At 38.0% G+C, this 11806-nt stretch overlaps 1 protein-coding gene across 1 annotated transcript; it reads left to right on the forward strand.

Annotated features, from left to right (window-relative positions):
- Positions 1 to 344: 344 nt before the first annotated feature.
- On the forward strand, positions 345 to 11798 carry LOC104957580 (uncharacterized abhydrolase domain-containing protein DDB_G0269086-like; the record flags this gene model as incomplete). The annotated part of the gene is made up of 10 exons (XM_010785224.1): positions 345 to 812; positions 892 to 957; positions 2697 to 2924; positions 3777 to 3821; positions 5515 to 5583; positions 7926 to 7961; positions 8050 to 8088; positions 8939 to 8986; positions 9131 to 9172; positions 10996 to 11798. Coding segments are annotated over exons 1-10 (1533 nt in total), but the record flags the coding sequence as incomplete, so codon positions are not given.
- Positions 11799 to 11806: the final 8 nt, after the last annotated feature.

Genomic DNA, 11806 nt, shown 5'->3' on the forward strand with positions numbered 1-11806 from the left:
GTGTGTGTGTGTGTGTGTGTGTGTGTGTGTGTGTGTGTGTGTGTGTGTGTGTGTGTGTGTGTGTGTGTGTGTGCAAACAAGTGTCAAGGTTATTGGTGGGCTATTCTGTCCTCAATGGTATCTCGCACACAGACACACACTCACACACACTCTAATAATAGTGTGGATCAGGTTCTGGATGGAAGAGGAGGAGCTCTTTATTTCTCTGTCACTTTCTGTGCTTCTCCTTCACTGACACTATCTTTATGCTGGTTTGGACGATTCATCATTTGGAATATTTGTATTTCTTCTATTTTTATCCCTTCAACAAAACCCTTTTTTGTACACTACTTTGTTATCTTTTGTAAAGTTTAAATAGTTTGGATTTTGTGTAATTCTTATTTTCTCAGTGTGGAAAATCTTTTTTTTATTTTAAAAGTTTGTTATTCTTTGCAATGGTGGTTTAGTGTGCAACTATTATTGAAACTACTACAGTCTTCCTCAAGTGCTTGGTTGTCTTTTCAGAAAGTCTGAATAGTTTTGGCACCCTTTAATTTCTATTTTTCAGACTGGAATAAAGGTTTCCATCGTATTATATTCTGGTACACATATTTGTAATTCATTGTGATGGTGGTTTAGCCTGCATTTGCCTGGTTCTGGCACCTTTTTTTAAGACATGCAACGCTACCGCCACTACGGCTCCTCCTCACCTCCTGTAGAGGAGATCAATGCTGAAAACGAGGAGGAGGAGGTGGAGGAGGACGAGGTGTACACTGAAGAAGAGGAGCCACTGATAGGTTTATCAGAGGAAGAGGAGGAGATCCAAGAGACAGGTAGGCCTGGTGAAGGATTTTAGATTTGACCTGGTTTGGTCTGGTTTGGTTCTTATCTTGCCTGGTTTGGCCCGGTTAGGGAGCGTTAAAGAGGAAGAGGCCCCTCAGATGGAAGTGGAGGTGCAGCCTGTTGTTCAGGAGACAGGTATGAAGAGTTTGTGAGCTCGGTTTGGCATGGATTGGTTTAGTTTGGTATGGTTAAGTGTTTAAACTGAGAAGTTAACCATAGTTTGGGTTGTCCTGGTTTACATTGGTTTGGTTTGGGTTTTTGAACTTTGTGGCATGCTTTTAATGGAAATTAAAATACATCCTGTAGCTTCATTTCACAATAAAAGCCTTACAGTGAAATTAATTGTTTGGGTAACAAGGCATGAATTGGTTTGGTTTTGGCATGGTAGATCTCGTGATATACAGATGGATAACTTTGTAGTTTGGTTTGTTGTGGATAGATTGTTTTGGGTTGGCTTATGCCCTGAGTATACTTTCAATGCAAACTTAATACATCCTCTAGCTTATTTTCACAATACCAGCCTCCCAGTGTTGGGTTAGAGTTGTTTCTTGGTGTAAATTGGATCCAGTGGTTCATGGTTTCTATTTGTCTTGGTTTGGCATGTTTAGACATTGGCAGTTTCCTTTCATTATATCTCCTGGTATGGCTTGATTTTAAATTGGTCCATCTTAAAGTATTAACAGAAAATCTGATATTTATTTAATTTCATATTCTATTTCCTTGCCTGCTCACTAACAGCATTTGAAGCTTTGAATGGGTGTATTAAGTCTTGGAGCGTTTATATTTCCAAACTAGTACCTTTTTATGGATATTTTTCCAAAAACTAGATCATTTCCCACAGATTGACAATGTTCTGCATCAATTATTAGAATTCATTATTGGGACCTAGAGCTCCTGAATGTACATGTATATATGTTTACTTAGGTCTTGTTTGCAGTATAAGCAGATTGGGTCGATCGGAAGTCAAATGCATTTGAAAGGCAGTTTAATTATAGTTCCGCATGCTATTGGCATCCCACATTCAGTCTATTCTTTTTTCTTCTTCAAAGAACTGGATATTCCATTAGTGTTTATCCAAGACTAAGAGCTTCCACGTTGTGTTAAAAAGGATGAATTGGACCTTTACCTGGTTAGCTCCTGAAGCTCTATTGGTTGATATTCCACCTCTTGCATTAACACCTCTTTAAATAAAACATTTTAACGACCCCATGCACACTTGTTGTACCCAGGACTTGCATCACTGCAGAAACAAAAACCTTTTAGCTTTTAGAAACAACTCGGCACCATGCTAACAATATACCAAGCTATTTCTGTTTCTGCCTTTAACATTAAGGCCATTCATGTTCATTAGATGAAGCTATTCTAGTTGTCAGTGGTGTACAAACAGCTGTTCTCTCTCTTTCTCTCTTTATGTCAGGGTCATGTTGACTGCAGGTCTCTCACTCTATTCCTGTGTCGGCATGCCCCTTTCTGCTCCTGCCATATTGTCTTTTTATCAAGTGGCACAATGAATACATACTTAAAAACCCTTTTTATAAGGACATAAGTCAATTATGTTTTATATACAATATATAAGAGTGTTTTTTCTTACATCATAACTGAATAAAACTACATATTTAAGCTTTGAGATTCCCTCTTACCAGACACTGTAAAATACTGTCTTCGGTTAAATTGATTGTAAATATATTCTATGCAAAAAGCATCTGTTCCAAAGAGATCCCCTGTCTAACTTTCTTCCTGAGGTTTATGAAATATTCCGAATGAATTATGGGTGTTTGTTTTTCAAATGTGAAATCTGTAAAGCCCCCCTTAGACCAATGTGTCATTTTAAAATCTTTGGCTATATAACTTTGATTTGATTTTCATGTCTCCAGAAGGAAAGTCAGTGCCAGTGGATAGCAAGAATGGAAAGAGGACGGAGAGAGGATCAGGAGGAGATGCAACAGCAGCAGCAGGAGGAGGAGGAGGAGGAGGAGGAGGAGGAGGAGGAGAAGGGGCTAAGTACTCCATGTTCACCTGGTTTGTAGTCCTCGCCCTGCTGGGAGTCTGGAGCTCCGTGGCCGTCGTCTACTTCGATGTTGTGGACTACGACAGTGTCATTGGTAAGTTAGAGGATAATTGTGACTTTTATAGGTGCAAGAAACATGCAGTCCTGGGATGTCGGGATATTAGCAGACTATACCAATACTAGGGAAATTCCATGATTCTCTCTTCTGCTTTAAAAGTCTTGAGAGTTTAATTGAATTAGATGTTATGAATCAAAATGTTAACGTCTGAAATAGAAGGAAAAAAAATGGAATCTTTAAAAATACGAAGTCGGTTTCTTATTTTGAGGATGGTGGCTGCTGATAGTGTTGTGTTGTCACTCACACTCACACTCAGACGTCAGACAGTATGTTTCAAGGTTTTCATACAGGAACCAACATCTGTCTTTATGTGGTTATGACAGTCATACAGCGCTTTCACAAGCTCTTCCTCTCAGACAGACACACACACACACACACACACACACACACACACACACACACACACACACACACACACACACACACACACACACACACACACACACACACACACTCTGCTGTACGTGTCAGATGACATGTTTGACTCACGATATGAGATATAACTTTTTTCTGTGTCAGGTTTACATTCCTGCTTTATGGAGCTCTCTGTGTTAACTGAGCTGTGTTGTATGTTCAATTGGACTTGTGTGTTTCCTCTCTCTGCTCTGTGACTAAAGTCTGTCAGGGCTGCATGATCTGTAAAATATATAACAAAAGTGAAACATCTGCAGTGTTAATCTAATTGTTGGCATATTCATTTGAAATAAGTTATGATGCAGCCCTGTGTCTGTTTTTAATCTGTATTTCTTTGTACTAATTCAGCCCTTTTCACAGCATAGCCCTTATTGTCTTCTTCCTCCTTCCTCTCTGTGTTTTCTCTTCATGCAGCCAGAGCGAAGGAGTTTCGCTTTAACTTTTCAGAAGTTTTGCAAGGTACACGGTCAAGATTTAAAGTGCAGTCGTACAGCTCCTCGTTCCACTGTGTGTTTCACCATATCCTCCTAACAATATCATGAGTTTCTGAGGTTAAGATGGGAAGGAAAGAGTTGAATTAAAGTGAGTTTTGACTTAGTAATGAAGATGTAAAATAAACCTTGTGTAAAAATGCTGGAGTTAAGAAAAAAATGCTAATTCAAATAATCTAATGTGAATTCAAGCTAACCTGTAAAGGCACCCAATAACAGAAAAAAGAACCCAAAGATTCAGGCAGGAGCCGACCAGAACCTCTGTGTTGTGAGGGGTTAAGTTACCGTTTTTTCAATGGAGTCTGGCGTATATAAAGAGAGTATAGAAAATGACACCAGATAAGGGCTCAAGTTCCTCATACCACCCCACCCTGACACATCTAACATCACCTTTTCAGATGAGGAAATACTATGATGGTGTTGGTGTTTAGCACGTATGTAAATGACTGCAGACAGAGCAAGAGAAAGAGAAACTAAACTGTGGTTTCTTACTAAACCAAAATGAGAACATGGGAAACTACAATCTGCAGAGAGGCAGTGAACAGATAACCTCACACAGCAGTAAGTTTGCTCATCTGCAAAAAGGACTTTTAGAAGAAAAGCATAATATATACTTAAATCAAAAGTATGAGATTTCATATCAAGCCATTTCAAAAATGTGTTTCCAGATGTTGTTCTGGTTGTATATTTCTAAAAACAAATCTCACTAACTTGGATTATTTTATATTGAAGTAAGCCCCTTGTGGAGATTTAGTAGTTTTATGGGTCACAAAGAGATGACAGACGTATTAACGTTACAGAGAGCGTCCTCCTCCACCACATCCTTCCTCTTCCTTCAACTTTAACGTTCTAAATTAATACTTCATGCTCGTGCTTTTTGACATACTGTTATGTGCTGCTTTTAATATGCTGTGCTATGTGTACTTCGTATTAGCAGTGTACAAATGGATGAAATTAAGAAAAATTCAACTCCAGTAACTACACTGATTGTTGTAGACCATAAATACTTGCTTTTTTTAACTAAAGATCCTTGCATGACTATACAGTATACATTGAATATACAGTATATGCTGTGTTGGTTAGGGGGTCATTATAATATCACCTTTTTTCATTTTCTTGTACATGTTAATAACTTTCTAATGTCTCATCTTCTTAGGAATGCAAGAAGATTGCTATACATTTCTGAATAGTGAAAATGAATATATTACATTTTGACTGAATGAAACTGTGCTTAAACAGCCTCCTATTTTCATTTCTCATAACCACCTTCTTGAAAATGTTGGTGTTGTGATATTTGTGCATATCTTTTATAATTTTTGAAAGTAGCATGTTACTCCTTTGTCTTTTGGCCATAAATCCTGTATTGTTTTTTTTGTAAAATGCTCAAATGTGTGTCTCAAATTGCAATAAAGTCGCATATTCTGAAATTGCTGCATACATATCCAAAGACGTTCAAAACACTTGAATAATATCAGTACAATTCCACAGTTCTTAACTAGAAAATGCTTCCTCTGTGTGGACGTAGCAATTGTTAATCTCTTACAACAGAAGATTCCACTTGCATCAAAATTGCATTAAAACAAATCATTCAAAGTTTAAAAATAATCTTATTTTCCAGCCCGAGTGGTATATTTATTGTGAGTTTTTGGTTCTCCTCTCAGGCAAACTGACGGCCTACGACACTGACGGGGACGGAGACTTTGACGTGGAGGATGCTAAAGTTCTTCTCGGCAAGTTACCTTTTTTATTTATTATATCTGTGCCTGTTGTATCCGTTTGATGCCTGACTGATGTGGTTTACAGTTGAGTTGGAGTGCCTCAGTTTTAAACAGTAACCACTAACCAGTCTTCCTATTGTGGTTTACTAAAGCAGGGATTTTCTTTTGTTGCCTGTAAGAAAGAAAATCGGCATCATGACGTTTGAAAATACACGAACACTAACAGTTGGAACCTTTCTGATATTTAAAGGAGGTGTTCAAAAGACCTGTACTAACTTTTAATCATCTTTTAACTTTGTTTACATTTAATTCACTTATGTATAGAAAGTGTGTCATTTATTTATTATTTGTATCAGACAGTCCTTCTTACAAAACCAGTCCTAATTGCAGATGTGGTTTTTTAAAAGTTTATTCGAGGAAAGATGTCCTCCGCCGTTCTTTGGTTTAAGACAGGAAGCCTGACGAGACTGAGACAGGAAGTTAAAACGTATTTATTGTTGTCTATGCTTCATATTCAACATCTTTAACTCTATCTTTCTCTTTCCCGCTTCATCCTTTATTTTATGTTTTCGTTACGGTCACTTTCCATTTTTTTTACACCTCCCTCCATCTCTTCCTTTGCCTCCTTTTCCTTTACAACACCACCTCCCTCCCTCCTCTCTGCATGTCTTCCCTCTCTCTCTCTCTCTCGTCAGGCTTGACCAAAGATGGGGACGGTAGCCCGAACGCCGAGTCTCTTGAAGAGGTTCTTGATATTTTAGCAGACGAGGGCTCTGATTGGATGTATGGCTTCTTCACCTTCCTTTATGACGTAGTGTCCTCGCCTGTAGAGCAGGGCGAGAAGGAGGAGAAAAAGGAGGAGAAGGAGAAAGAGGAGGAGGGTGGCACGACCTCCTCTGATGACGGGGAGGTCAAACAGGTCAAACTGGACCTTCAGAACCAATAGCAGGACAGGAAGCAGAGCCCACAGCCAATAGCAAGGATCTGTGGTCCCACTACCGACCAATCATAAGGAGGGTTGGGCGGGGGTTGTAGAGGCCATGATGGACCTGGTTTCAGCTGCAGGTCCAAACTGGGAAACAGTCCTTTTTAAAAGTACATTTAAGTTACCTGAAAACACTCGTTTTGGGTCAATAAAGCCGTTAATCAGCAGGAATAGTTTGCACCTAAAATTAATATGTAAAATACGTTTTCATTAATTTAATTTAATAACATTTCATTTTAAAAAGGACCTTCCTGCAAATATGTTATCGTAGCTTGGAAATGTTACATATTTTGGTTCGTGTGTATTCTCAGAATACAAATCTGAGAGATTTTAAAAATTAATGTTTAATTAATTAATGTTTTTTTATCTTCAATGTTGCTTCTTACAGTATAGGACTATACATTTGGATTTTTTTCCAATATTTTTGTGTACATTTTGCACTCAGTTTTAGGCTTTGTTTATTTGTATCTACTAAAATCACCTTAAGAGTCCTGGACATAAAATATTTTAAATTAATTTACTAAATAATTAGTAGTTTTGTCATAGTCACGTTATCTTCATGTGACGATGCAGTTGTAGGAAGGGACTGTTTTTAAATCAGTTTGTGTGAGGGTGGATACTCTTCACTCTGACATTTAAGATTGTAAAATTGGTTCTTTCATTAATTATTTAGTTTTATATGTTGTATTAGTTTCGTTATATTCAGGTCTTGGTACAGTTGCAGGCAGGCTGTGTTGAGGACATGTGCGGTATTTTTAAATTTGACATTCAAGAATGTAAAAATGTATTTAATTTCTATCCTAGCTTTATTTTATTATTTATTTATTACACAAAATATCTGCCGTGGAAGTCAGGGGCCAGAAAAAAGTAAAAAACAACATTCCTCCAAATATCATCTAGGACCGTAACTTGGCAATGACTGTTTGTTTTAAAAAATGTTTTCTGTGATAAGTCTGTTTGCACTAATATGCTTGAATTGTTGGCACTTTCTGATTTCCTTAACACCATTTTTATATTCACAATAATGTGATTACTCTCACCTCTGCTTTTTCTGACAATTTGTGTTGCTGTAAAATGGTTCAAACCTGAATACACTGATTTTCCCATTAAGCTAAGTTGTGTTGGTCAGGAATAAACAGGAAACAGTACCAGATTAAACTCTTCGTTAAGCCATATATTGACAGAAATGTAAGTGTAAACGAAGCTAGTGAAATCTGCAATAAAACAGAATAAAAATGTTTGTTTAAATAGCTTTTTGGGCAGGTGGGGGTTGATTCTTCTTGAATGGAGTTGATTTTACGAGGCAGCACACTATAATATACCGACATACTAGTTTACATTAACTTCCTCTGCTGTTTGTCCTGTGCAGATGAAAAGAAGTTAAAAGTTCCTTCTCCCAGGAAAGGTATCGTACGAAAAGTGTGTTTTTGTGAGTTTCCCAAACTAGTATTCTGCCAACAGTTGACTGATCTGTGTGCTTGTACATGTTGTAGAGGACAGGAAAGAGGGGAGGAAGAGGGGTAAAAGTAAAGGTACTGTCCACTTTGTTCCGTAAATGCATGACAGCTTGATCCCAAATAACTAGTTACCCACCTTTACTAAATCTGAGAAGTGTGCATGTCACTGCAGGCTTTAAAGGAGACAATCAATAGGCGTCAATTAAAAAACTTAAAATAACACAAGCTACATGCAAACAAACACGTGTCCACTCCTGCTTTATTTGCATTTGTCGTGTTGTTGTTCAGGTAAATTATTGGACTTGAAATTGTGTTTTCTTTATTAACATTTTTGTTTTATTGCTGTATGCCAATAAAACCGAAAACTTAAAGATGATTTATAATCTTCAGCTGTGTTATTGAAGCCAATAACCAAATAAATATTAACTGTGATACCTCAGGCAATATACAGTGTAATTTATTATTTAATTGACCTTATCTGGTGATGTGTTCAGATGGCTTTAATTAGGCATTTGCAGTTATACTTCTAAGAATATCTATCCTTCTCATATCTCTGTTGAAGTCAACATTGCTGGTATACATAAAATATTTAGCAAAATGTTATGTGTTTTTGCATTTCTTAGGTATTGGCTGTGTTTGAAATGGTATACTTACACACTATTCTTACTTAGTATGACATAACATTGACTCATAAATAATATATAAATTGAATGTACAAAAACGTAACTTTACCAGCAGACAATGCTTCAGTTTTTATGGTTGAATCTGTTTTGCCGTGGAGTGTGTTGTAGGTTTCAAAGCAGTCGAAAATATCTTGAATATTTAATGAATTTTGCAACCCTAGTTTTGGTCAACTTTGCCTGGTGTGATGATTTTGATATTGTTTTTAGCTTTGGTAGCAAACATTGTGTGTGTATTGTTCTAGAAGAGAAGACTTTAGAAGACACTGATCCAGAGATTAAACTCCCAAAAGGTAGATCTATCCCTCTGAATTATTTTTTGTGATTTAGTTTAATCTGTTGGTTTTAGTTTCACTTATTTATTAACGGTTAAAAGCAGACAACAATTTCCTTTTTGTCATTTTTTTTTAAAAATAATTGGATATTTTGGTATCTAGCTGAAGCAGAGAAGAAAGATGCTCGAGAAAACACAACCAGAGGTACGAAAATCTGCACGTTTGATATTTTCAAGCACGGCTTTGATTTAACAACTGATTGACCAAAAGGATGTTGTTTGTGTGTGACCTTTTTTTGGAATAACAGCCTTGCAGACCCACAAAAATTACATTTGATCAAACACTAAGAACTTGAGGTGGGCGATAACTCAATAAAATATATCGACTTAATATCATTTTAGCATAAATGTAATGACCTAAAGTATATGGATTTGTTTTGGCTTTTATGTAGCTGCATACAAAAATAGGGATATCCATCTGATATATATGATGCACACAAAGTTTCTTGTACACTAATAGACTTTGCTTTTAAGTGGACTTTAACAGTACAGTACCTGCATGTACTGTGTGATTATTTCAAATCCTTTCCTTGATAGTTCTGCATGATTTGGAAAATAACTAATCGCGTTATTTTGACTGATATTGCATTTGCCAAATGAAGTTTGTAGGCCGGTGCAGCTCCACAATAGAGTGGTGAAGTCCCTCCCCTTCCGGTGGACCTCCATGAGACCTTATTTCGGAAAAATTATGTATTGAAGCCAATGGCGAGAGAAAGATTATCTTTCGATCCCGTTTGAATTGTGCCACGAATTACACATATGATGTTTGTCAATTTAAAAGATAATTTTGCAAGTCAAAAAAATTAAAATGTGTCGTAAAACTGTGAAGTAACACATTTTTTGTGTGAAATGCTCAATGAACTACATCTCTGGTCCCGCACAACAACACACGTCACCAAGATGGCCGCCACTACTGTCTTGCCAAAAAAGGACATGTCTACCCTCACTATCACCACAATGAAACACGTCCAGAAGAATGTCATGCAAAGCTGCCTGCCAGCCTTCCTTCGATTCTCTCTGAACTGCTGATCTTTTTAATGTTTAATGTCAACTATTTGTGCAGATAGCATGAAGTAGAAAAGATCGCCGATGCTAATGTAGCGTTAGCGTTAGCATTTCTCCCCCGGGCTTAAATGGTGTATTATAGAATGATTACACCGGTGTGACAGTACTCTTCAAAGGGTTCACGAAATATGACTATATACTACTCTTACTGTTTAACATTTTGGGTTTCTTAATGTTACTTCATGTTAAGGCTAATAAAAATGACAAGGCTAAGGCTGTAATGCTAACTAACGTGCTTGCTACTAGCTAGGTAGCTAACTTGATCCAGCCACTCCTGGTCCTTTCATCAGACGGGAAGCGAAAGAACGAGCAAGACCCATTGCTGGTATGATAACAACCTGGTACTAAGCACACAGGCATCTTGTTAAAGTTATCTTATCTTGGCTATCTCTATTTAGTGGAGGAAAACAATTGTGACATCACTTACTCTCTCACTCTGGGATTTGTAGTCTTTCTAGTTGCGTATTTTTCATAGTCTTATATTTCAACAGTTTTACGACAAACTGTGACTTTTTTGACATGGAAATTATTTTTTAAGATTGACAAACATCATATGTAATTCATGGCACAATTCAAACGGGATCGAAAGACACGTTTTCTCTCTCCATTGACTTCAATACATAATTTTTCCGAAATAAGGTCCCATGGACCGGAAGTAGATGGGCAGTATCGCCACTCTATACCTCATTCAGTTATCTTCACATACTTGGCCTTTACCAAATTGTGCTTACTGCAAATTTGGATTTTGCACTATAGTCTAAATTTCGGTTTTGATAACATTTCGAATCATTGTGCCGCCCCTATTTTCTATAACACTTCCTAAGTTGCTTTGTGTGATCCCGCTAACAAGCCGATAAAAGGCGTGTTTGTGAGTGGTTTTCAAACTGCGGTTAAATCCAATAGCCCGGCCCATCAGAGGAGCCATGCTACGCTCTGCTCTGAAGGAAGAGCTAAGGATGATCCACGAGAAGATCGAGGCCAAAAGGATCGCCCGGATGGCAATGGCTGAGATCAAGGCCTTCCTTGCTGAGGAAGAAGAGGAACATGAGAAGGCCTGGGCGCTGAAGACGAAGACGCTGGAGGAAGCACAGAAGCACCTAATGGAGGTGAAGGAGAGGATGGAAAAAGAGAAGCAAAAAATTGAGAGATTGGCCAAAGAAGAGAGGGAACGACTAAATCAAGAGAGGGCAGAGATGGAAAATATGGAGAAAGAGCGCCTAGCTAGGGAACGAGAGAGGATGGAGAAGGAAAAAGCGGAGAGGGAACAACAGGAGAAAGTTAGAGTGGAAAGAGAGAGGGCTGAAAAGGAGAGGATGGAGAGGGAGCGAATCGCAAAAGAGAGAGAAAGAATAGCCAGAGAGAAGGAACAGTTAGAGAAGGAGAGACTTGAGAAGGAGAAGATCGCTAAAGAGAAAGCGGAAAAAGAAAGGCTGGAAAGGGAACGCATCGCTAAGGAAAGCGCTGAAAAAGAGAGGCTCGAGAGGGAAAGCCTCGTTAAAGAAAAAGAGAGACTGGAAAGGGAACGCATCGCTAGAGAAAAAGCAGAAAAAGAGAGACTGGAGAGGGAAAGTCTTGTTAAAGAAAAAGAAAGGATAGAAAGGGAACGCATCGCCACAGAACGAGCCGAAAAAGAGAGGCTGGAGAGGGAAAGCCTTGTTAAAGAAAAAGAAAGGATAGAAATGGAACGCATCGCCACAGAACGAGCCGAAAAAGA

The sequence above is a fragment of the Notothenia coriiceps genome, unplaced genomic scaffold (genome assembly GCF_000735185.1).
Source record: "Notothenia coriiceps isolate Sejong01 unplaced genomic scaffold, NC01 NC01_scaffold00027417, whole genome shotgun sequence".
NCBI lineage: Eukaryota > Metazoa > Chordata > Actinopteri > Perciformes > Nototheniidae > Notothenia > Notothenia coriiceps.